The 27,811-nt window shown below is 41.3% G+C and overlaps 1 protein-coding gene across 2 annotated transcripts in view; it reads left to right on the forward strand.

Moving 5' to 3' along the window:
• Positions 1-27,811, forward strand: part of itfg1 (integrin alpha FG-GAP repeat containing 1) — a 261,975-nt gene that overhangs the window by 45,030 nt on the left and 189,134 nt on the right. For both annotated transcript variants that reach the window (XM_072279639.1, XM_072279638.1), the window contains exon 6: positions 24,692-24,786. In XM_072279639.1, the coding sequence (XP_072135740.1) occupies positions 24,692-24,786 (95 nt within the window). The remainder of the gene's footprint in view (positions 1-24,691; positions 24,787-27,811) is intronic.

The following is a 27,811-nucleotide window of genomic DNA, read 5'->3' on the forward strand; positions in this document are numbered from 1 at the left end:
AAGGAGAAAGGTATGTCCCCGTTTCACAGCAAGAGGGGAGACATAACAAACAACTCACTGATTTATGATGTTAAAAGTCCGTTGCATTCCTTTTTCCGAGCTCTGTGCCCAAAGATCTCGAGTCTCTGGGCACACAGCCAGAGACCTCCCGTCTTCTACGACACAGCGTTTTCCTGCCAGGACACCGACCTTTGGTGTGCCTGTCTCCAGGTTCACAAGATCCCTGAACTCCAAAGGAGAGCTAATCTCTTGGGCTGCATCCTTGGCATATCCTATAACGTCCAGTCGTGAAACCCGGAGAGTGGGTCCCATTCCTGCAAAGAACCAAAGTGAGCATGTAACTCCAGGTCAGAGTCTTCAAAACAACCCTGAAAGGGAAAAATAGAGATATTAAAGATGGAAATGGAGCTGTTTCCAAAGATGGAAGCAAAAGAGTTGCAGCTAGGTGCCATTGTCCCCTCCTGTAAGTGCAATTGCGAAGAAAGAACAGCAGTACCTCTACTTCCTTAGAAGTTTGCGAAGATTTGGCAGGACATCTAAAACTGTGACAAACTTCTATAGATTTATGGTGGATAGTATGTTGACTGGCTGCATCAGAGCCTGGTATGGAAACATTAATGCCTTTGAATGGAAAATCCTACAAAAAGTAATGGTTATGACCCAGTCATCACAGGTAAAGCACTTTCCACCATTAAGCACATCTACGCAGAAGCGTTGTCATAGAAAAGCAGCATCCATCATCAGGGACTTCCAGCACCTAGGGTATTTGTTCTTCTCGCTGCTGCCATCAGGAAGCAGGTACAGGAGCATCAGAACTCACACCAACAGGTTCATGAATAGTTATTATCCCGCAACCATCAGGCTTTTGAACCAAGGGGGATAACTTCACTCAACTTCATTTTCTCCTTCACTGAAATATTCCCACAACCTATGGACTTATTTTCAAGGACTCTTCACCTCATGTTCTCTATTTATTGATTATTTATTTATTATTATTATTTCTCTCTTTTTGTATTTGGAGCTTGTTGTCTTTTGCACACTGGTTGAATGTCCAATTTTGTGTTGTCTTTCATTGATTCTATTATGGTTATTATTCTATTGTGGATTTGTTGAGTATGCCCACAAGAAAATGAATCTCAGCGTAGTGTATGGTGATGTAAAATGTACTTCGAGAATAAATTTACTTTGAACCTTGAAATGCTTATAACTTAAATTTACATAAGTGAAACTCTTTCTGGTGCATATATTAAGATGATCACATTCTGGTTATATGCTCCAAAAATGCACACTTGTGTGAATATAGTAGTTATGTTCTTGGATCAGTGATACCAAAGCTTGGAATAACAAAATGGGATGTGTGTTCAAATCCCTGCATTGTATATGGGAAAGCAGACTCCTCAATGCTCAGTCTAGACTGATATCTACATCATTTATGATTATATTGTAATTTGTCCTCTACTGTGCCTGTTGTCCTGTTTATTAAGCATTGTACTGCCCTGCACTGTTTTGTGCACTTTATGTAGTCCTGTGCAGGTCTGTAGTCTAGTGCAGTTTTTATGTTTGTTTCACATAGTCTAGTGTAGCCTTGTGCTGTCTCACATAGTCTAGTGTAGTTTTGTGTTGTTACATGTAACACCAGGGTCCTGGAGGAACGTTGTTTCGTTTTTACTGTGAACTGTACCAGCAGCTTATGGTTGAAATGACGATAAACTTGACTTGAGTTGTTAAATGCTTTTGATTATGGTGGCTATGAACTTGCCATCCTCTTCTTCACTCATGCCTTTTAGGGATAGAAAATTCTGCTCCACTTTATCTCTAGAAATGGGATTGATCTTAATTGTGCTCTGAAATGATGTAGCATAGGCTATAATTGCTGCAAAGGAATTAAAATCATATTTTATGATTTGTTGGAAGTGTAGGAAGGATACTGAGACCCATGGTGCTATAAAGAGGAATTGGATGGTCAATTGCAAGAACGTATTGTTATTACACTTTTTTATCCTCCATGTTCCTCCAATAATGTATACTTCAAAAGGTCTTTACTATTTTTGCGAGAATTATCTCAGCTAAAATGTGAAGAGCAAGATTCCAAAAAAACAGCAATGGAATAATGATAAAATCTGTTTTAGTGATGTTGATTGTGTGATAAATATTGACCTTGGCAATCAGGAGGGCAGCTTTCTCCTCAATGAAAACTGGCATGCAATGTGAAATTGACTTAATAATATGTCAGTCTCTGGGGTTCTATGAAGTTTTTAGAAGTAGGAGATGAGGACCTCCTCTCCATTTCAGCTTTGAACCTTGACAGGAATGAAATAAAGAAAATATTTCACTTCAAAACCTTTCAGAAATACATCAGCAAAATATTCTAATAAAAATGTGACAAGGTTGGAAGCTGTAAGATTGTTTTAGTTATATTAGCAACACACACAAAATGCTGAAGGAACTCAGCAGGCCAGCCAGCGTCTATGGAAAAAGTACTGTCGACGTTTTGGGCCGAGACCCTTCAGCAGAACTGCATCAGCAGTAGGCTTTCCATCGATGCTGCCTGGCCTGCTGAGTTCCTTCAGCATTTTGTGTGTGTTGCTTGGATTTCCAGCATCTTCAAATTTTCTCTTGTTTAGTTATACTTGCTCTTTTTTGCTTTTCACAAAGAGTGGGAAAACTGGGTGAAGTTTTTGCTAGGTTTGAAAGCTTTTGGAGGTAATTTTAGAGATGAGAATCCGAGAGGAGGTGTGAAAATTGTAATACCACCGGTATTACATGTATAGGAACATCAGGAGGTTTTTAGGTCTTAGAGTATTAGGGGAGGAGTGAGATGCTTTGGGGATATACGGAGCTACAGTTGCAAGAAAAAGTTTGTGAACCCTTTGCAAGTGCATGGTTTTCTGCATTAATTACCCATAGAATGTGGGCTCATCTTCATTAAAGTCACAATAATAGACAAACACAATCTGCCTAAGCTAATAAAAATAACACAATAACAATTGTATTTCTTCTCATCAATACTGAGTACACCATTTAAATAATTACAGTCTAGGCTCAAACAGGTATGTGAACCTCTGGGCTAATGCCTTCTACAAAAATTTGGAGTCAGGTGCTCCAATCAAAAGGATGAGTTGTAGAGGTGCCCTATTTTAAAAAAAGACAAAGCCAGGTTTTTGACAGAGGCTGCTCTTCTCAAGAAGGATCTGTTTATGTGTACCATGCCTCAATCAAAACAACTTTAAGGGGAAGACAAATTGTAGAGATGCATGAAGCTGGAAAAGGGTACAAAAGCTTTTAAACACCTGAGTGTTCATTAGTCCACGGTAAGCGAAATTGTCCAGAAATGGAGGAAATTCAGTACTGTTGCCGCTTTCCCCAAGAGTGGGTGTCCTGCAAAGATCAAACCAAGAGCACAACATGCAATGCTGAAGGAGGTGAGAAAGAACCCAAGGGTAACAGCAAAAGACCTGCAGCAATCTCTAGAACTTGCTAAAGTCTCTGTTCGTGTGTCCACTATCCACTATAAGAAAAACACTGAACAAGAGTGGTGTTCATGGAAGGACACCATGGAGGAAACCACTGACATCCAACAATGCAAAAGACCACCTGGATGTTCCACAACACTTCTGGGACAATATTCTGTGGACACATGAGACAAAATTTGAACTTTTTGGCAGAAATGCACACTACTGTGGTTGGAGGAAAAGGGACACTGCATACCAACAACAAAACTTCATTCCAGCTGTGAAACATGGTGGAAGGAGCATCATGGTTTGGGACTGCTTTACTGCCTCAGGGCCTGGACAACTTGCAATTGTTGATGAAACAACAAATTCAAAATTGTATCAGGACATTTTACTGGCAAATGTCTGGGTAGCAGTCTGTCACCTGAAGCTTAATAGAAGTTGGATGATGCAGCAAGACACTGATCTGACACACTAGAGTAAATCAACAATAGAATAGTTCAAACAGAAGGAAATCCTTGTTTTGGAATGGCCAAGTCAGAGTCCAGACATTAACCTAATTGAGATGCTGTGGCATGACCTGAAGAGGGCTGTTCATGCAAAGTATCCCAGAAATATTGATGAAATGAAACAGTTTTGTATGGAGGAATGATATAAAATTCCTCCTTGCCAGTGTGCAAGTCTGAGCAGCAGCTACAAGAAATGCCTGGTGAAGGTTATACCAGTTATTAAATACAAGTGTTCACATTTCCAGCCTGGACTGTGAATGATTTAACAGTGAGTTCAATAAAGACATGAAAAGTATAATTGCCAGTATGTTATTAGTTTAGACAGATTGTATTTGTCTATTATTGTGACTTAGATGAAGATCAGACCACTTTTTATGGCTAATTACTGCAGAAAACCAGGTATTTGCAAAAGGGTCACAAACTTTTTTTGCAACAGTATTTGTTTCAGTATCATGGGAAACAGAAGCAGAAATTTGAATATCTTGAGCAGTTGATGTGTAGAGAGGCTATCTGGCACTCAGTCTGTTGTAGTATTGAATGGTCATGGAACTACTTTTTCCACTTGTGAGGCAGAGTAAAAGAATGAAGTCAATAAGCCTTCATTTAGTCCATGTGCCTCTAATTAATTTGGTGTATTTGGGTTCTAGTGGTTTCTGAGAGTTCAAAGCTGATTGCAGTGCTGGACAACTTCTGATTTAAAATGGACATCAGTTTGGTGCATCTCTCATTTGCTGTGCTCAGTTTCCATTACCGACTACAGGTTTCCCCCGCCATCCGAAGGTAGAGCATTCCTATGAAACAGTTTGTAAGCCGAAATGTCATAAAGCGAAGAAACAATTAGCATTTATTTATGTGGTAAAAATTTGTGAGCGTTCGCAGACCCAAAAATAACCTACCAAATTATGCCAAATAACACATAAAACCTAAAATAACAGTAACATATAGTAAAAGCAGGAATGATATGATAAATACACAGCCTATATAAAGTAGAAATACTTTTCCACAATCATTACTGAACTGTTCTCCGTAGCGAAAATCTCATGCAAGCGCTGTCGGCAGAAAATCTCACGCAAGAACTGTTGGCAAAAACACAGCGCAAGTGCTCTCCGGTAACATTTAAGCTATGAAGCTGCCAAATCATACCAAATAACACCTAAAAATACACAGCCTATATCAAGTAGAAATAACGTATGTACAGTGTAGTATCACTTACCGGAATCGGGAAGACAGTGCCGAGCACACGGATGATGGTGTGTTAGACTGAGTCGTCGCAGGTTGGGTGGTGCAGTGGCCCCCACCTTCCAGGCCGCCGAGCGATACATTGCCGCGAAGCATGCAGAGGTGCAGCGGTAGCTGGGAGGCACACAGCACATCTTTAGATAAAAAGCCAAAACAAACATGCTAATTAATTAGGTGCCGCCTAGCATGTAATTGTCGGCCCAGATCAGTGCTGATTTCCGATTGCGTCGTCTCTGATCTGGGCCGACAATTACGTGTCGGCGGCACCTAATTAATTAGCATGTTTATTTCGGCTTTTTTCTTAAAGATGTGCTGTGTGCCTCCTGGCTGCCGTTGCGTTCTCCACGAATCGGTATCTGTCCGTGGCCGGGGGGTTGGGGTGGTGTGACACTGGGGTGTCATCTCTTCGTCTGTTTCCATTTCAGCAGGCAGCTCATCTTCTCCTATGACTAGCAACACACATCAAAGTTGCTGGTGAACACAGCAGGCCAGGCAGCATCTCTAGGAAGAGGTACAGTCAAAGTTTCAGGCCGAGACCCTTCGTCTAGTCCTGACGAAGGGTCTCGGCCTGAAACGTCGACTGTACCTCTTCCTAGAGATGCTGCCTGGCCTGCTGCGTTCACCAGCAACTTTGATGTGTGTTGTTTGAATTCCCAGCATCTGCAGAATTCCTGTTGTTTGCGTTCTCCTATGACTGTTCACCTCAGTGTCGAAGGTCAAGGTTCGTCGTCTGCTGTGGCTGATGTGGAAGGCTTGCTTGACTGCTGAGCCTCATGCATTTTTCTATCACACAGTTCTTTGTAAGGACTCAAACCATCTTGCAAATACCCCCTAAACCGACGTACCCTTTCAAGATTAAAGTTTAATTTATCATTACTCATTCGGTTTCGATTGTTATCCTTTCCTCTTCCAATTGCATCAGCTCTTCATGTGTCAGTTCTTGGTCATGGGATGCCAAAACCTCTTCAATATCATGTTCGTCAGCTTCCACAAGCCAAGCTCACTTTGTCCTTACTTTGTTCACCACAACCGAAATGCTTAATTATGTCTAGTTTTACGCTAAGTGTAACACCCTTACGAGCTCTGTTAGGCTTTTCAAATACCATACCATCTTGCAAACGGCTGCTCACAGGCACGTGTTAAAGCAATGCCGTTCTGAATTTGGGGGGAGCGGCTGCTCGGGGCGCGCACTGCCTTTTGTCGCGCGCTGATTTTTTATCGCGCTGCCTTTTTTCCGTAACAGTGAAAACACCTTCTGAAAGCGAAAACAGGGTACTAATGTAGGTCTTTCGTAACAGAGAGGTTTCGTAAAGCGAACTTTCGAAAAGCGGGGGACACATGTACTGCGTTTCTGGTCTTCAGCCTTGCCAGTTTCTTTGTGCCTCTTCAGAAAAGCTAGGATGGCATATCTTGAAATTCCTGTCTGCTGCAAAATTTTTGCTTAGGAGATGCAGGGTGACCACCTTGTATCTTGTTGCTATACCCATTCTTGCCGTGGTGTAAGAATTGATGATTTGAAACTTAAACTGTCACATCTACCAAACCCTCTCTTTTTAGTTTGTTTGTCCTTTGCCCATTTGTTTTATTTAATCAGTTTAGATTATTCAACTCATTATGTTTGTTATCTTTATTTAATCGTGTACCGGGCTATATACCTTCAAAGTAATCAAGTTTTTATTTGAAAAATGGTCTGTCACTTAATATGTTATTTTCTTTAACAAACAAGAAAAAAATCTCTTAACGTTTAATTTTTTGGAAAATGAATGTTTGGAAATCTAAAATTTGCTCCCTTCTATTGACTCACTATGCAGAAGACAAAAAATAAACTTCTAAAACAAAATGTATATTTAAAAAAAACCTAGGGTTCATAAACTTTTGCACAGTACTGTACATATACAATATACTGTATAATTAATACAACTACCATATACACATTCACAGAAGAGTAAATTTTAAATTGTCGTAATCGAACCTAGAGATTTAATCACTATGCAGGATTTCTTACTCTTGTAGGATAACATCTTTCCTGAAGTGGCAGGGGGGATGTCATTTTCTTAGCAGGTGTGACTTGTGGCTGTGAAACAAACTCAGGTTCTGGGGCCTCTTCCATGGTGGTAATAGGAAATCGCTCAGGGGCTGCAGGAAGTGGTTCTGACAGCTCTGGACACCTTTCTTTTGGACATGTTGGCATCCCGAACAGTGCTTGGCAAGCTGCTCGATCTGTTGATCTATCCTAGAGCACCAGACAAAGCTTTCATTTTGACCACACCTAGATGACTGGCATGAGACTCCTCCAACACTTCAGCTCTCCACTTGGATGGTATAACAACTCTGAATCCCCACATAGAACAATCTCCGTCAAGGACATTTTTACCCAGAGCTGTTAAAAATGGGGGAGTCGTTTCACATTCCAGACACTTTGAGTGGCCATGTAGACTTGAGATAACATGGAGTCATATCTGCTTTCCTTTTGGATTGTCTCTGCCGTAATAGGCAGACTTTCAATTTGCATTAGGGAGAATACATCCAAAGGAGTGTCCACTTTTGTAAACTTTTCAGCTATTTCCTTTTACAAGGGTAGACAGAATCTGGTTGATGGTGACCTGAAAATCACCATAGGTCCTTCAGACTCACTCTTGGCTACTGGGACCACTGACATTGCCCATGGACTTCACTCAACCTTGGAAAGAATTCCTTCAGTCTCCATGCGATATTTAGAAACACAAAAAACCTACAGCACAATACAGGCCCTTTGGCCCACAGAGCTGTGCCAAACGTGTCCTTACCTTAGAACTACCTAGGCTTACCCATAGCCCTCTATTTTTCTAAGCATGTATCCATCCAGCAGTCTCTTAAAAGACCCTGTTGTTTCCACCTCCACCACTGCCGCCGGCAGCCCATTCCACACACTCACCACTCTGAGTTTTAAAAACAACTTACCTCTGACATCTCCTCTGTACCTACTTCCAAGCACCTTAAAACTATGCCCTCTCATTCTAACTATTTCGGCCCTGGGAAAAAGCCTCTGACTATCCACACGATCCAATGCCTCTCATTATCTTGTACACCTCTATCAGGTCACCTCATTCTCCGTTGCTCCAAGGAGAAAAGGCTGAGTTCACTCAACCTATTCTCATAAGGCATGCTCCTCAATCCAGGAAACATCCTTGTAAATCTCCTCTGCACCCTTTCTATGGTTTCCATGTCCTTCCTGTAGTGTGGCGACCAGAATTGAGCACAATACTCCAAGTGGGGTCTGACCAGGGTTCTATATAGCTGCAACATTACCTCTCAGCTCTTAAGCTCAATCCCACGATTGATGAAGGCCAATGCACCGTGTACCTTTTTAACTACAGAGTCAACCTGCCGAGCAGCTTTGAGTGTCCTGTAGACTCAGACCCCAAGATCCCTCTGATCCTCCACACGGCCAAGAGTCTTGCCATTAATACTATATTCTGCCATCATATTTGACCTACCAAAATGAACCACCTCACATTTACCTGGGTTGAACTCCATCTGCCATTCTCAGCCCAGTTCTGCATCCTATCGATGTCCCGCTGTAACCTCTGACAGCCCTCTACACTATCCACAACACCCCCAACCTTTGTGTCATCAGCAAATTTACTAACCCATCCCTCCACTTCCTCATCCAGGTCATTTATAAAAATCACAAAGATCTCACTGGCTATTTTGTCACAGATAGTATAAGGAACCTGGCACCTTTCTAAAACTTGAGTTTGGCATTTTTATTTAACACTATTTTCCCCTTGATATGTTTGAGTTTTCCAGTGCCATCCTTGAACACTACTGTGGCATTATCCACTACTTTTCTTAATTTGCTTCCAGTTGACTCTATTGCAGGGTAATGTGGCATGCAAATCATGGATGGATCTCCAATCAAGTTCGAGCTGTCTTCAGCCAGTCACAACCCCACAATACTGGCCTTCCTGTTTTTACCATATACACGCACAACGTGGCTTATTGGTTGTTTTATTTTCACTGTTACAAATGCCATTCCCATGGGAGATTTTTTTCCTCCATAAGTTTTTAGTTCAATATCTGCAGGCTTCTGTTCAATATCTTTAAAATGCATTCAAACTCATTTTGTGGAATGACTGAAACAGCTGAGTCTGTATCCAATTCCACCTTAATTTACTGATCACTTCTGGTGTTAGCCATATTACTTGTCTGTTGTTACTTTTCACTATATAAATCTAAAGACTACACAGTCCAGTGTCACTCTCATCATTATCATATTTTTGATCAACAGCATAGAGATTAGTGCTCTTTTAGAAACTGCAACTTGACTGAGACCAAGACCCTTCGTCTGTAGATGCTGGAAATTCAAGCAACACATGTCAAAGTTGCTGGTGAACGCAGCAGGCCAGGCAGCATCTGTAGGAAGAGGTACAGTTGACGTTTCAGGCCAAGACCCTTCGTCAGGACTAACTGAAGAAAGAGCTAGTAAGAGAATTGAAAGTGGGAGGGGGAGGAGGAGATCCGAAATGATAGGAGAAGACAGGAGGGGGAGAGATGGAGCTAAGAGCTGGAAAGTTGATGGGCAAAAGGGATATGAGAGGACAATAGACAATAGGTGCAGAAGTAGACCATTCGGCCCTTCGAGCCTGCACCGCCATTCTGAGATCATGGCTGATCATCTACTATCAATACCCGGTTCCTGCCTTGTCCCCATAACCCTTGATTCCCCTATCCATAAGATACCTATCTAGCTCCTTCTTGAAAGCATCCAGAGAATTGGCCTCCACTGCCTTCTGAGGCAGCACGTTCCACACCTCCACAACTCTCTGGGAGAAGAAGTTCCTCCTCAACTCTGTCCTAAATGACCTACCCCTTATTCTTAAACCATGCCCTCTGGTACTGGACTCCCCCAGCATCTGGAACATATTTCCTGCCTCTATCTTGTCCAATCCTTTAATAATTTTATATGTCTCAATCAGATCCCCCCTCAATCTCCTTAATTCCAGCGTGTACAAGCCCAGTCTCTCTAACCTCTCTGCGTAAGACAGTCCGGACATCCCAGGAATTAACCTAGTGAACCTACGCTGCACCTCCTCCACAGCCAGGATGTCCTTCTTTAACCCTGGAGCCCAAAACTGTACACAATACTCCAGGTGTGGTCTCACCCGGGCCCTGTACAAATGCAAAAGGATTTCCTTGCTCTTGTACTCCATTCCCTTTGCAATAAAGGGCAACGTTCCATTAGCCTTCTTCACTGACTGCTGCACTTGCTCATTCACCTTCAGAGACTGATGAACAAGTAATCCTAGATCTCTTTGTATTTCTCCCTTACCTAACTCCACACCGTTCAGATAATAATCTGCCTTCTTGCTCTTGCTTCCAAAGTGAATAACCTCACACTTATTTACATTAAACGCCATCTGCCAGGTTTCTGCCCACTCACCCAGCCTATCCAAGTCACCTTGAATTCTCCTAACATCCTCTTCATATGTCAAACTGCCACCCAGCTTAGTATCATCAGCAAACTTGCTGATGTTATTCACAATGCCTTCCTCTAAATCATTGACGTAAATCGTAAACAGCTGTGGTCCTAATACCGAGCCTTGTGGCACCCCACTAGTCACCACCTGCCATTCCAAGAAACACCCATTCACTGCTACCCTTTGCTTTCTATTTGCCAACCAGTTTTCTATCCATGTCAATATCCTCCCCCCAATGTCATGAGCTCTGATTTTACCCACCAATCTCCTATGTGGTACCTTATCGAATGCCTTCTGAAAGTCAAGGTACACCACATCCACTGGATCTCCCGCGTCTATCTTCCTGGTTACATCCTCGAAAAACTCCAATGGATTAGTCAAGCATGATTTGCCCTTGGTAAATCCATGCTGGCTCGGCCCAATCCTATCACTCCTATCAAGATATGCCACTATTTCATCTTTAATAATGGACTCCAGCATCTTCCCCACTACTGATGTTAGGCTAACAGGGCAATAGTTCTCTGTTTTCTCCCTCCCTCCTTTCTTAAAAAGTGGGATAACATTAGCCATTCGCCAATCCTCAGGAGCTGGTCCTGAATCTAAGGAACATTGGAAAATGATCACCAATGCATCCGCAATTTCCAGAGCCACCTCCTTTAGTACCCTAGGATGCAGACCATCTGGACCTGGGGATTTGTTAGCCTTCAGTCCCATCAGTCTACTCAGCACCGTTTCCTTCCTAATTTCAATCTGTTTCAGTTCCTCTGTACCCTATGTCCTTGGCCCATCCATACATCTGGGAGATTGCTTGTGTCTTCCCTAGTGAAGACAGATCCAAAGTACTTATTAAATTCGTCTGCCATTTCTCTGTTTCCCATAACAATTTCTCCCAATTCATTCTTCAAGGGCCCAACATTGTTCTTAACTATCTTCCTTCTCTTCACATACCTAAAAAAAACTTTTGCTATCCTCCTTTATATTCCTAGCTAGCTTGCGTTCATGCCTCATTTTTTCTCCCCGTATTGCCTTTTTTGTTAAGTTCTGTTGCTCCTTAAAAATTTCCCAATCATCCGTCTTCCCACTCACCTTAGCTCTGTTATACTTCTTTTTTAATGCTATGCTATCTCTGACTTCCTTTGTCAACCACTGTGGCCACTTTCCCCCCTTTGAATCCTTCCTTCTCCGGGAGATGAACTGATTTTGTACCTTGTGCATTATTCCCAAGAATATCTGCCATTGCTGTTCACTGTCTTTTCTGCTAGGATATCCGACCAGTCAACTTTGGCCAGCTCCTCCCTCATGGCTCTATAGTCTCCTTTGTTCAACTGCAATACTGACACTTCTGATCTGCCCTTATCCCTCTCAACTTGCAGATAAAAACTTACCATATTATGGTCACTACCTCCTAATGGCTCCTTTACTTCAAGATCACTTATCAAATCCTGTTCATTGCACAACACTAAATCCAGAATAGCCTTATCCCTGGTCGGCTCTCGTACAAGCTGCTACAAAAAATGCATCCTGTAGGCACTCTACAAACTCCCTATCCTAGGGTCCAGTACCAACCTGAATTTCCCAGTTCACCTGCATGTTGAAATCCCCCATAACTACTGCGACATTCCCTTTGCCACATGCCATTGTTAACTCCCTATTCAACTTGCACCCAATATCCATGCTACTGTTTGGGGGCCTGTAGATAACACCTATTTAGGGTCTTTTTGCCCTTACTGCTCCTCAGTTCTATCCACACTGATTCTACTTCTCCTGATTCTATGTCCCACCTTGCAAAGGACTGAATCTCATTCCTCACCAACAGGGCCACCCCACCCCCTCTGCCCACCTTTCTGTCCCTTCGATAGCATGTATACCCTTGTACATTCAATTCCCAGGCTTGATCCCCCTGCAGCCATGTCTCCGTTATCCCAACAACATCACAGTTACCCATTCGCACCTGAGCTTCAAGCTCATCCGCCTTATTTCTGACGCTTCATGCATTCAGATATAGAATTTTTAACCCATTTCTCCTCTCTCTGTTTAAATCGCTGCCTATTGTGCATAACCCAGCTCCCCGAACTCTCACTGGGCTATACGCCCCTTGAATTTTGTCGTCCTTCTTAAATTTACTTACTCTTTCTGCACATTTAACTCCACGCTCCGTCAGACCATCCCTCTGCACATGTATCCTCCTTATCACTCGTTCCGCCTCACCTTTCTCTACTTCACACTTAATATTCCGGAACTGTGTAGTCCCCACCTGTCCTTTATACTTCATCTTGCTATCCTCTCTCACATTCTGGATCCCTGCCCCCTGCAAATTTAGTTTAAACCCCCCCCCTCCCGCCAAAGCAGTACTAGCAAACTTTCCTGCAAGAATGTTAGTACCCCTCCAGTTCAGGTGTAAACCGTCCCGTCGGAACAGATCCCACCTTCCCTGGAACAAAGCCCAATTATCTAAAAACCTGAAGCCCTTCCTCCTGCACCATCCTCTCAGCCACGTATTGATCTGTATAATCCTTCTGTTCCTTGCCTCACTCGCACGTGGCACGGGTAGCAATACCGAGATTGTTACTCTGGAGGTCCTGCCCTTCAGCTTCGCACCTAACTCCCTGAACTCACTACACAGGACCCCCTCACTCTTCCTACCCACGTCGTTGGTCCCTACATGGACCACAACATCTGGATTCTTGCCCTCCCTCTCGAGAATAACCTACACCCGACTGTGATGTCCCGGACCCCGGCACCAGGGAGGCAACATACCATCCGAGACTCCCGATCTCCCCCACTAAATCTCCTATCTTCCTCCCTGACTATAGAATCCCCTATCACTACCGCTGTCCTCTCTTCCCTCCTCCCCTTCTCAGTCGAGGGTCCAACCTCAGTGCCAGAGACAGGACCACTGCAACTTGTTCCTGGTAGGTCATCCCCACCAACAGTATCCAAAACGGTATACTTATTGATGATGGGAATGGCCACAGGGGTGCTCTGCTCTCTCTGCCTGCTCCCCCTCCATCTCCTGACAGTCACCCAGTTGCCTATCTCCCGTCTTTTCAGTGTGACTACCGCCCGATAACTCTTATCTATCTCTGTCTCTGCCTCCCGAATGATCCGTAGTTCATCCAGCTCCAGCTCCAATTCCCTAACTCGCTCTGATAGGAGCTGCAGCTGGATGCACCTTCTGCAGGTGTGGTCATCAGGGACAACTGCGTTTTCCCTGACCTCCCACATACTGCATACGGAGCACACCACTGCTCTAACTATCTCCCCCATTACCTGATCCCAGATTAATCAGAATAAATGAAAAAGTACCTACCGACCTTACCTTTATTCCGTGGCAAGCACGTACTCAGGCTCACTGATTACCTCTCACCGAAGACCCCCTTACGCTGAAGCCCACTGAGTCAAAGCCCAGCACTCTGCTCCTGCGCACTCCGCTGCCCGCCCCTGAAAGTGGGCCTGTTTTTAAACTCCGCGCTCGCCGCTGACGTCACCCATGCCCGCGCAATTTTACCTTCCTCCTTAGGTAATGCCTAGGTCGTTCCGATCTTCCTCGGCCTACCTACAACGGCTGATCCTCCAATCCTCCGATCTCCAGTCGTCTGTCAACCTCGAGCACTCCTTGCTCCCACACCGACGCTGCCCACGCCTATAAGTGGGCCTCTCTTTAAACTCAGCACTCGCCACTGACGTCATCCGCGCCTGCGCAGTTTTACCTTCCTCTTCAGGTAATGCCCAGGTAGCCCCGATCTTCCTCGGCCTACCTACAACGGCTCATCCTCCGATCTCCAGTCGTCCGTCGACCTCAAGCACTCCTTGCCCCCGCACCGACGCCGATCATGGGACAGGAGGCCTAGGGAGAAAGAAAAGGGGGAGGGGGAAGCCAAGGGGTTTAGTGAGAGGGACAGAGGGAGAAAAAGGAGAGAGAGAAAAAGAAAGTGTGTATATAAATAAATAATGGATGGGGTACGAGGGGGAGGTGGGGCATTAGCAGAAGTGTTCATGCCATCAGCTTGGAGGCTACCCAGACGGAATATAAGGTGTTGTTCCTCCAACCTGAGTGTAGCTTCATCTTTACAGTAGAGGAGGCCGTGGATAGACATATCAGAATGAGAATAGGACGTGGGATTAAAATGTGTGGTCACTGGGAGATCCTGCTTTCCTAATGGACAGTCTGTTCTTTAGTGCATTCTGTGGCATTAGGCAGGCAAACTAGTCATTGGCATCAGTACTAGAATTTGATATTTTCATATAATTGATTCATGTTCTTGGAAGTCATGTATCAATTACATGTTTTAAGCAATAGACAGAAGTGAAATTGTAATTGTAATTGTATTCCTGTCTTTCTGTCTTAAATTATATATTAGGATTTAGGATGAGAGTCAGGACAGTTTTTGTAAATTAAGTACTTCAAAACTCATGTGCAAAACAATATCATTACCTACTCTAAAATCAATGAAAACTGCAGAATGAAATATTGGCAGAAAATGCAATATATGCTCAGCAGATCATCAGGATCTGTGAAAAGAAAATCTGGTCAGGAACTGTTCTTCGTTACTGAATGTTCATCAATTGACTGACTATGTTCCTTTATCAAAATAGACAACAAATTAGGCGTCCTCGTCTTTGGAGTAACTATTTTGAATCCACCTGTTTAAAAATTGGAATAGCAGTGGTAATGAACAAGGGAGAAATATGAAAGATGGTAAGCCAGCATCAAAATTATGTTTGAAAAATTGCACAAACTTGATGAACAGCTGCTAGAGCATTATGAATTTCCCCATTTGAAAAGTTTGGTGCTGTTCTTTTGCCATACTTTGCTACTCTGGCATTGATACTCCCTAAGAAGATTAGGAAGTCAATTTGAGACTCTTGACATTCAGGGTTCCAACTAGATTTCATAGGAGAGGAATATACTTGTAAGTCATAGAGATCTACCATATCCAAGCCAAGCAGAGGGCATCCATTTGAATTAATCCCAAATCCCAATACTTAGCCCATTCTTTTCTATGCCTGAGTAACTTGAAGTGCTCATCCAGAGTTTTAAATGATGCTGCTCCCATTGTTCTCTTGGGTAGTACACTCCAAGTCCTCCCCACTCTCTGGGTGAACGAGGTATACTTCAGATCCCTTCCCACTTAAGCTAAATCCAGTTCCACCCATTTTCATTTTCCTTTGAATTCTTCCAACTATACAGATTAGATATCTGAAAGTAAATGCTCTTAGTCAGCCTTAGCCAGGTTTTGTCTTATTCTAATGTAATGGCCATTCCCTATTTTAAGATGTTATTTCAATTCCAGCATATCTTTTTCCATAATCATTTTGAAATATATGGAATTATGATCACTACTCGCAAAATGCTTCTTTCACTGACAGTCTGTCCACTTGACCAGCTTCATTTCCCAACATAAGGTTCAGTAATGCTTCTCCACTTGTTGGCCTATATACTTAGTCAAAAAATTCTCTTCAACACTCCCCTCCGAGCATTTAATACTAAAGCTATCCTGGTTAATAATAAGGAAATTAAATCCCCTTGAACTGTGAATGCTTTTTTTCATTTTCTCTGATATCTGTCCAGATGTCTTCCCCCATGTAAATTACAACTTTTAAGTTCGCCTACACACTCCTTGCACTAAAATAAACCCAACTTAGCTTTGAATTTTCCTGACATATACTTGTGCTGTTTTTCTGTTTGCTGGTTTTTTTTTCTCCTCTTACTGATTGTACGCTCCATCTGAGCGTTTACTTTGAGCCCCATTCCCCTACCAATTCCAACATCACCAGCAAATAGTGCCATTCTGATTAAGGTATGCACCATCCTGCTGGTACAGATCTCATTTTCCCCAGAACTGATATCACTGATCAGGAATGTAAAGCCCAACCCAATGCACCCATCTTATCAGCCACCTATTCATCTGTCTTATCCGTCTATTCCCAACTCCCCTCATTCTGTTCTTATAGTGTCCAACTCAATAAACATAGTCTACCTTAATTTCCACATCTCAGATACTCCATAGGGAGTCTACTAACAGCACCAGCTCTTTTATGCTATCAGCCAGGCGTAGATATACTTCATATAGGGACATTGATCCTGGATCTCCCACATTCTGCAGGAGGAGGATAACACTGCCCCTGCCCTCATTTTTTATTGCAGTCCCTTTTACTAAGAAAGACAGGATTAGAAAATCATTACCCGGTTGCTAGGCTCACTGGTTATCAAAGCTCAGTCTGATCTCAACACTTCAACCCTCTCAACCCTTCACAAGGTGGCTGCTCCTGCTCCAAATTAGTGCTCCTTTTATATCTTGCCTTTTTCAACTTTGCATTGAAAACTTTGCATAATGCAACTTTGCATTGCATTATTTCTGGTCCCATAAATAATTAGGTCTTGCTTCTCTTGTACTTGGTGATCCCTCTCAGGCCAGGACAATGGCTTTTATTATTAGATTTTGCAACATTGTCATACCAAATTGGAGACTTCCATGGAGAGAAGTGGACAAGTATTAAAACATCCAAATAATGGAGATGTTCAAAAGAAGCTATTAAGAATTAGATGAGTTTCCCTGAAGATTACATTTCATGAAAGGTTTCGGTTTAAAATTCATCGCTACTCCCTGCAGCCGTCTTTTTCAGAAGAAATATTCTTAGTTAGTAATACTTCATCCAGAGAAAAGGGAACACTTCTCAAAGCATTTGAAATGGATTGAACGTTTTCATTATGATGCAGCTGCCAGTGTAATTTTTTGACTTGCTGAACTCACTTCTGAATTTTTGAAGATGTCAAAGGAACATCTTCAAAAGATGGTGCCTCGAGAAAGCAGCATCGTTTATAAAGAATTGTCACCATCCAGGACATGTCAGTAATAATAAAGCTAATTCTGCAAAATTAGATAAATAACTGGTCTAATCTAGGCTGCTTTACCTCAAAGAGCAGTAATGCTTCAAACATGGTGCCGAAATTTTCCTGAACCTGACAAATAGATTATTTCATGAATCTGCAAATTCAAAATGGGTGTTAATGCTTTTGATATCTTCCATTTTGAGGCCAAATAGAGAATGGTTTTCAAGCTAGACATGCCCAGCATCTGCAGAATCCCTTGTGTTAACAGTTTTTAAGCAATAAACCTTGAGTAGAAGTTCCTTTCTCTTTGGTCTCTGCCTCTGTTCTGCTTTCTATTTGGAAGGGATAAATGTATTTTTGTGCTGGCCTTGCAGAATTTCTTAATCTTGGCAGAAAAATACTAAATCTAATGAATTCACTTGGTCAGATTAGACAAGGAGTTTAACAGTTGAGTATTCACTTGGCAGTCACCCCCTCTCTGGCTCCCAGGGTAGAAAACAAACAAAGAATACAATAGAAGAAAAAGTGGTGAGAATTGGGGGAAAATGTTTGAATTCTTAATGTTCTTAACATTTGAGGCTGTGTGTGGCAGTCACTTTAAGAGTACAGCATTATATGGTGTGAACCGAGGGAAAGAGAGAAGGGAAGAGTAATTTAAGAAGTAGATAAGTTCCCTTGAAGGTTACAGTTTATTAGAGATTTCCATATAAAATTAATTACTACTTTCTGCAGCAGACCTTTTCAGAACAAATATTCCTATTTAGAAATACTAGATCCAGAGGAAAAAAAGAACACGTTTCAGAGCATTTAAAAATGGATTGAATGTTTTCATTATAATCCAGCTGTCAATGTGATTCTTTTCAGCCTACTGAACACGCTTCTGAGTCATAAGGAAATGTCACCTTAATTGCTTGTGAAATTGAATCCAGGCCCTAACTTAAATTAACATCTGGAATAAAATATTTTAAAATCTGGTTTTCACTTTGGGTATTTGCTGAGAGTGTTAAAGCCTTTTTGAGTTAGCTTTCATCTGGGAAGCAAATACACTTTCCAGCTGTTGATATTGTATACCAATTAAAATACTTTAGTCAGCATATGTTACTATAATGCCATAGTATAAACAGTGGAAGGAACATTTTCAAATAAAAGTTAAAATTTATAACATTCAGCTGACAAATTAGTTGAGATGTAAATCAGAATGAAGTAATAAAAACAAACCGATGAATCCATTCACATTAATGAATCCATGCTAACTGCACCATCTTTGGTTTATGTGAAGTTAATAGGCTCTGGCAGAGTAAGTCACAGAATGTCCCAAAATAAAAACAGTAAAGGTTGTAAACACTACTTTAGCAAGAGAAGCAGAGTTAAATTTTTAGATTGAAGATTCACAAGAAGGTCTGCTGAATGTTTCCAGCATTTTCTGTTTTGATTTTCACATGATAAAGTGGTAATTCCAAGGGGAAGTGAGAGATCAGACATGCTTATATTTGGCCTTCATTGCATTCTGTACTATTTTGACAATGGGCAAGTACAAAAATCTGGAATGTGCTGTCAGGCACAATGCAACAACCAAGAGTGCCGTTTGTAACTGTCAACCAGTCATCATCCTGTTCCCACCAATATCCTGCCTGGTGTTAAATTGTCTGGGAAGGTTCATGATAGCAAAACTCACTGACTTATGGACTAAATTATGTAGTGTCCATCACAATTTCTTCTGCATGGACTATTTTGTAAAGTAGCATATCAAACTGATCTTAGAACAATTACAATGAATTACAATTTACTTCAGAATGTATTATATAGGCCCATGTTGCAAATGTGTAATTTCTGTCATTGCTACTTAAATTCTCTATTGTTGAGGTGTAATTATTGGAAACTATAGTACAATATAATTGTAGCTACAGGAATTTGATAGTTTGCAGATCATTATAAATACCATGCTCATTTACAGTGTTGTTTCTTTTAATTTAGTATTCACTACAAACCACGATTCAAAGACAGCAATTGGAAAACTACTTTTTGCAAACATATAATTGAATTATTGATGATTTATCCTTAGTCCACTATACTTTCACCAATATTTTCTAATGGCTGGAGTTAATCACAGAGGACCTGTTCCATATGTATGGAAAAATCTTCACTATTAATTACTAAATAATGTCAAATAGATTATGTGCTCTACAGCCTCTCTTCACCTTCAGTTCCTGCTGACCAAACTACCAAAAAATCACTTCTTTCAAATGCCTGGACATATCCTGTGGAGCACGCTAATGTTTTAAATCTCTGACAGTTAAATACTGTGAAACAGAGATTTTGGTATACAACTTTCAGCGGATCAGTGGCATGTAAAAAATCCTGTGAGTATTTTTTTCTCTAGTGAGGAAATTCAGCAAATCAATTCTGCCGTTCTTGGATTCTTGGATTTTCCTATATTCACACTTGCATAATGCTAAGTCCCCAGTTTACACCATTGTAAGAAATCCTTATGTGGAATCCTGAACCGGTTAGCCTGACGTCAGTGGTAGGAAAGATGATGGAGTCAATTATAAAAGATGATATTACGACACATTTGGATGGCAGTAACAGGATAGGTCCGAGTCAGCATGGATTTACGAAGGGGAAATCGTGCTTGACTAATCTTCTGGAATTTTTTGAGGATGTAACTATTAAAATGGACAAGGGAGAGCCAGTGGATGTAATGTACCTGGACTTTCAGAAAGCCTTTGATAAAGCCCCACATAGGAGATTAGTGGGCAAAATTAGGGCACATGGTATTGGGGGCAGAGTACTGACATGGGTTGAAAATTGGCTGGCTGACAGGAAACAAAGAGTAGCGATTAACGGGTCCCTTTCAGAATGGCAGGCGGTGACCAGTGGGGTACCGCAGCTGTTTACAATATACATTAATGATTTAGATGAAGAGATTAAAAGTAACATTAGCAAATTTGCAAAGCTGGGTGGCAGTGTGAAACGTGAGGAGGATGTTATAATAATGCAGGGTTACTTGGACAGGCTGCGTGAGTGGGCGGATGCATGGCAGATGCAGTTTAATGTGGATAAATGTGAGGTTATCCACTTTGGTGGTAAGAACAGGAAGGCAGATTATTATCTAAATGGAGTCAAGTTAGGAAAAGGGGAAGTACAATGAGATCTAGGTGTTCTTATACATCAGTCACTGAAAGCAAGCATGCCAGTACAGCAGGCAGTGAAGAAAGCTCATGGCCTGCTGGCCTTCATAACAAGAGGAATTGAGTACAGGAGCAAAGAGATCCTTCTGCAGCTGTACAGGGCCCTGGTGAGACCACACCTGGAGTATTGTGTGCAGTTTTGGTCTCCAAATTTGAGGAAGGACATTCTTGCTATTGAGGGAGTGCAGCGTAGGTTCACAAAGTTAATTCCCGGGATGGAAGGACTGTCATATGTTGAAAGATTGGAGCGACTGGGCTTGTATACACTGGAATTTAGAAGGATGAGAGGGGATCTGATTGAAACATATAAGATTATAAAGGGATTGGATATGCCGGAGGCAGGAAGCCTGCTCCCGCTGATGGGTGAGTCCAGAACCAGAAGCCACAGTTTAAGACTAAGGGGTAGGCCATTTAGAACGGAGTTGAGGAAAAACTTTTTCACCCAGAGAGTGGTGGATATGTGGAATTCTCTGCCCCAGAAGGCAGTAGAGGCCAAGTCTCTGGATGTTTTCAAGAAAGAGAGGGATATAGCTCTTAAATATAGCAGAATCAAAGGTTATGGGGATAAGGCAGGAAGTGGATACTGATTGTGGATGATCAGCCATGATCACAGTGAATGGCGGTGCTGGCTCAAAGGGCCAAATGGCCTACTCCTGCACCTATTTTCTGTTGTTTTACAATCTAGAACTATTGTGGTCATGGACATCTTTCAATTGGATCCTCAATTTCTTCACTGGGAGATGACCATCAGTACAGACTAGACACCTTATCTCCTCCTCCCTAGCCATCAACACAGCCACAGCTCAGGGCTGAGTGCTTAACTCTGCTCTACTCTCTATACCTATGATTCTGTGGCTATGCATTGTTGCAATAGCTTCTACAAATTCACCAGAGGTGCTACTGTTGACCCGAGAATCAGGAGGTGAACAAAGGTTAGCTGGTTGAGTGTTGGCATAACGACAGCCTTGTGCTCAACATAGGCAAAACTAAGGAACTGATTGTGGAATTTAGGAAGGGAAAATCAGGCAAACCAACACCAGTCCTCATTGAATGGTCTGTGATGAAAGGGTGAGCAACTTAATGTTCCTTGGTACTGACATCTAGGAGGGATCTATCCAGACCCAGTATGTAGATTCAACCAGGAGGAGGGCTTACCAATGCCTCAGCTTTCTTAGAAATTTAAGACACATTGAAGACTCTGACAAACTTCTACAACTATACCATGAAAGGCATTCTGACTAGTTACCTAATGATCTAGTTTAAGAACTGCAGCACACACATTTGAAGAGGCTACAGAGAGCACTGGAATTGGTCAGTTCCAATTTAGGAATAGCTCTCCCCATTATTGAGGACATTTGCAGGATATGATATCTCATTAAGGACCTCAACATCCTGGACAAGCCCTCTTCTGATTGGAGGTATAGGAGCCTACACCCACACCTCAAGGTACAACAACAGTAATTTCCCTAGTGCCATCAGGTTCTCAAACCAACCTGGATAAACTAATTTCTACCTTGGAGTATATTTCCTTCAAATTGCACGTTTTGTTCCTCTCTGCACCTTGTGGTGTATCAGGTAGCAACCTTGCTGTTTCTTTAGCAGTTGTCTGTTTTTTATGAGGCGGAGTCGCTAGCTTGGTGCTCAATCCAGCAAGGATGGAAAACGTGCAAGGAGCTGGCTAGATTTGAACCCAGGACCGTTTGCCTTGACGTCCAATGCAGATGCCACTACACTACCAGCCAGCTAACTTGCATGTATCTCATTAAGATTTTTGTTTATGTCATGTAAATTACTGTATATTCCAGAGTATAAACCAACCGCCCCCCCCCCCCCATTTTCAACGTTAAAAAAGTGACTTTTTCATGTTACCTTTGTATAGGCCTACCCCTTTTGTAGAGGTTTTCGATTTAACCAGAAAAGACCACAAGATCTCACATGCCGGTTCTCAGCTTTGCTGGATCCGGAACCTGGAAATTTTGTGAACCAGTACCTGCTAAGAAAACAGCCCTACACATTGTAGAGCATTATAAGCGAATTCTTAATAAATAAATCAGGGAGGGAATTTTTGGATTCGGTCTCCAATGGTAAAGAATCCTCTGGAATGTAACCCCCACGAAACCATTTAGCACCCATCGTAACCTCGTTAAAACATTACATGGGGTGGCGGGATCAGTACGTGTACTCAGTATGGAGTTTGAGACCGCCATGTACAAAAGATTAAGACGAATGTGATATGATGCTGGCTTCAAGCTGAAGATTGTTGATTTTGCTAAAGGAACAAATAATTCTGCAGCTGCTAAGAAGTTTAGTATAAACGAGAAACAAGTGAGAGAGTGGAGAAAGGCAGAGGACACACTGAGGGAAATGCCAAAGATGAAATGTGCAAACCGCGGGAAAACATGCCAGTGGCCAGGACTGGAAGAAAAACTTTTAGAGTGGGTGAATCACCAGCGATCGTCTGGATACATTGTTACCAGAGAAATGATTCGAGTTCACGCGTTGAAATGGGACGAAAAACACCGTGAGGTCAGCAAAAATTTCAAAGCTACGCGAAGTTGGTGCACCCGATTTATGAATAGAAGTGATCTTGTGTTGAGACAAAAATCAAAGATTGCTCAGAAAATTCTCACGGGGTGTTGTTGTTTCCATCCAAAAGCACTGCTGGATGGACAAAGCGGGTTGCTTGAAGTGGGTTAAAGAGGTGTGGCATCCACATCCTGAAGGTTTCGGGAAGGAAAAGTTGCTACTTGTCTGGGACATATTCAAAGCGCACTTGTCAGGTGAGACAAAAGCAGCTGAAAATACAGACATTGCAGTCATCCCCGGTAGTTTGATGTCCGTGCTCCGGCCACTAGATGTGAGTTTAAACAAACCATTCAAAGAATTCATGCGTCAACAGTGGAACGAATTTGACTCAAAAACAGCCAATAAATACGTCCTGTCTTCCGTGTATTCATTTTTCCAAAGTTGGCACCCTCTGTATAAGCCGACCCCTTAATTTTAGGACCAAAATTTAGGGCCAATTTCTTGGCTTATACACCGGAATTTACGGTATACCAAATTTAGGTCAATTTATGTTCATATAATTTCTCTTTGTAATGCACTGTTCTGCAGAAAAAGAAATTCTGTGGTATTTGTTGTAGCGTGGTTGAAATTACCGGAGAGACAGAGTCACTGGTAGATACAAAGCAGCTTCTTTATTCGACACAACAAAGTACAGCAGGCATCTCGAGACGCTTTCCGCAGAAAGGTCTGCTAGCTAAAATGTGGGCTCGATATTTATATGCTAAACACAAAGGCAATCGCTACTTAAAAAGTTACAGACAATGCTTCCTTTTGAAGTTACATACAAACATCACACCTTCAGATTTCATCCTTTCCTTCTGACGCCAACATGTCTGTGTTGGTATCCACAGCCTTTAGTTCAATCCACAATACATTTATTTGGCATTTTACGTGCTAACATAGAAGACAATTAATATTTATAATGTATAGATAATACTGTCTTCGAAACTACAGCATCAGGCACCAGAAGCATCTGGTGTTTACACCTTTCAGGAAGCCCATTGTGGTGGACTCAATCCACAGTCCTTTGTCAAACAGTTAAAATAGAAGTCTGGTGGCCAAAGTCATTTAAGTGTTAACAAATCATCTACCCAAAAAGAAATCCACTCTACTCTGGGTATATATGCCCAAAGCAGTAAACTTAAACCCGGGGTGTGTCCCATTGTCAAAAATGTGTCTTTGACTAATTATGTGAAGTTGCTGAATTCTTGCTTTCACTTCAGTGATTTCAGGAGAATTGTCTATTTTGTATCCTTGGCATAGCCATAAAATGTTTTCTCTCGTATTTGCTCCAACTGTATTGAAAATTAAAACTGACAACTGAAGCTAAAATTTTAATTTACTAACATGGTTTGAACTCTTTGCATACTGCTGATTTTCAAATGTGTTTTAGCTGATGAAGTTGTTGTGACCTTGAATACATTAATATTTTTATTTTCAGGAATCAAACCTGGTTCACTGCCTTGGATTCTGTTGTAAAAATGTACAAACCGCATTCTCATGCTTTCATTGACCTGAACAAAGATTTCACTGCAGGTAAATTCATTAAATTTTCCAGGTAAACTAAAATAAAATTAATATATGTGTTGTCATTTCATGGCAATAAAGATACTAAGCTTAATGCGTGTCTTTAATGACACGAACATTATCGCTCTGCATGAAATCTTTTAAATAAGTGTATTGTCTATAATACAACAGACATTTTGTATTAGAATTTATGTAATGTTGTCGGTATACCTATGGAAATCTCTAAATTTGCTTCCAACAGATAAAAACATTTGTTTTCTTTTTCTCTCCATCTCTCTGTTCTGATATTCATCCACCCAAGGGGTCAATGAAGCTGAGGCAACTCTGCTCAAAAGAACTGCACTGCATTTCATTCCCAGAGACAAAGCTGGATGCTTATGCATGTGCATAAAATCATAAAATAATTGTTTATTTTTCTTCTGATCAAAAGTATAGCATTTTGTTTTTTTTTGGGAGGGAGATTGCAGATGGCTGAATTAGATTTTTTTGATCCACTGGGGTTATTCTCTTAAAGTTTTATAAGGCAGAACCAACCCACAGCACAACTCTGTCATCATAAGCATTAGCATTACAAAGGCAAGTGGGGATAGTGAAAAAGTGATACTGGAGATTCCAATTCAAAATACACCATTGTGCCTTTGCAATAGGCTACGTCCACACTAGACCGGATAAATCCGTAACCGAGCTTTTTCTCTTGGTTGTGACCCTCCGTCCACACTGAAACAGTGTTTTCCTTCCCTGAAAACAGAGCTTTTCTAAAACACCCTCCAGAGTGTTTAAATCTGAAAACGCCGGTTGGGCAGTGTAGTGTGTACGGGGTAACCGGAGCTTTTTAAAAATGCTGTCATGACGTGCCGGAACAGATGGTGGCGGCAGCACGGTGTTTCATTGTTTTCTTGAACACAACCTCCAACACCACAACAACAATATCTGACAATAGATGTGTAACAGCCTAATCTAACATTGTATGCAAATACAAGATAACACTGATGCAGACATGTTTTATACATTCAACAAGGTGCTTTATTAACGCATTGCTTGTGCAAACATTCAATAGATGTAATTGTCACTACTTCCAAAATGTCATTTTTAAGTAGTAGCTTATGTTTGGCATAGACGTGAAAAATGTTAAGGCCAAAAAAGGAAAATTGTTAGTTTCACTTTTACTCAGGTAAAAATAAAATCACTTTTGCCCAGTAACTCATTTTATTGCACGTTAAATATAGCAAAATAATACAGAAAGACATGGCAAAAGTAAAGGCAAACAAATGAGGTAACAGCAAATTTCACTTTTGCCCAGTAACAAGCCTTATTGCATTTAGTTGTAGCTGTCATCCCTTTCATCGGTGAGGAGACTATGGCTGTAGGAAATGTTTCCAGGGTGACCCCTCTGTGGGAGTGGAGAAGATGTTGGTGGGGCCACCCAGGGGTCTGTGTGTCCGTATGTGTAACTATTGTAGTGGCTGTGAGGCTGGTATTGTGGCGGTGAAAAGTACTGGGGGAGAGCCATCATATTCCTCATCATTGCAAATCCCCCTGCAACAGAATTAGTCAGTTTTTCAATGTTCATCGTCAGCCGGGTCATACTGTCCGTGAACTCCCTGTCGGTTGCCTCCATACGCTCCAGTATTTGTTTTTTTAGTTTTAAGTCTTCCTGCGTGAGAGCCAACAGCTGTCCGTCGTTTGGCAATTTCCTTTTAAGTTTTTCTTGTCTGTAACTGGACAAACGCGCACCAAGTATACCGTTTCCTCTTCGCTTGTTTTCTGTAGATGTGTCCTGTGCATGCCCAGTAGGAGGAGATTCACCCAAATACCCATTTTAATGTGGACAGAGGTATTTTCAAAAACATCTGGTGTGGACACCTATCGTTTTTACGCGAAACTGGCGTTTTCAAAATTATCCAGTCTAGTGTGGACATAGCTATAGTTTGAGTTGGAAGATCCCATATTACTATGGTGTTAAAGAGGAACTAGAGTGGTTGGACTACTTTATACAAATGACATGATACATAATATTGAAAATTTCAGTTAATACAGACCAAATAGCATGTCAATTGCAATATTGTTACATAGATGTGCAGGTTTGTAGCCGTATAGCTGCATAAATCAGTATTAAGCTTGCATGATAACTGTACCACCATATAATACTGTCTTTACTAGATGAAATTTTTTCCTGGTCAGTATCAATTGACACTCATGCACTCTATGTAAAGTTTTATAGTTCGTCATTATTTTTTCATGTTTTGCTTTAATGTCATTTAAAGCACGATGACAAAATCTTAGTCTCTACAGTTGGTTGCAATGCACTGTCTTAGGAAATGGGTAACTAATCAAGCTCCCTGTTGTTGAATGTAATATTTTAATCTTTATCAAAATTATTAGATAAAAAGTTAAATAAATTTTGGCTACCTTCAAGTTGAGAGCAGTGTTGGCACTTCATATCAAGTATCTTGATTAAACAAACTTTCTAAAAGCAGAACCACTCCCAAAGGAAATGTAAACAGGTAACAATCTAGAAGAGAAAGAGAAAATTAGTAGAAAAGGGATGAAACACATTTTTGAAAAAGAAACACATACCAACTTTTGTTGTGTTATCTACAGGTAATGGATAATTCCTTTTTTGAGCAAATAGCACTGAATTATTAATACCTGGTTGACTTGATTACTCTGACTTGCTTTTTTCAAGCAAAATCAAAAGAATGATCATTTGTTCAAACAAATCAGCAGCAGCAAAACAATTGATTTGCATCTTAATATTTTTATTTTCAAGGTAAATCTGATGTGGTTCATATTTATATGAAAGGCACAAAACAAAATATATCATTTAGCAAGAATTTTTTTTTTCCCAAAGGCCTTGAATTTATATTCACCACAGCTGTTGCCTTTTCCAGATGGTTTTAAAAGCATTTATTTTCCTGTCACTGCATGGTGCTCAACTGGAGTTATTTTAGAGAGATTGAGAGCATGTCACCTTGCTTCAATATGTTCAGGGTATTAAGTATATCATTGTTATTTAAGTATTAGTATATGTTTG

Source organism: Mobula birostris, chromosome 15 (genome assembly GCF_030028105.1).
Source record: "Mobula birostris isolate sMobBir1 chromosome 15, sMobBir1.hap1, whole genome shotgun sequence".
Taxonomy (NCBI): domain Eukaryota; kingdom Metazoa; phylum Chordata; class Chondrichthyes; order Myliobatiformes; family Myliobatidae; genus Mobula; species Mobula birostris.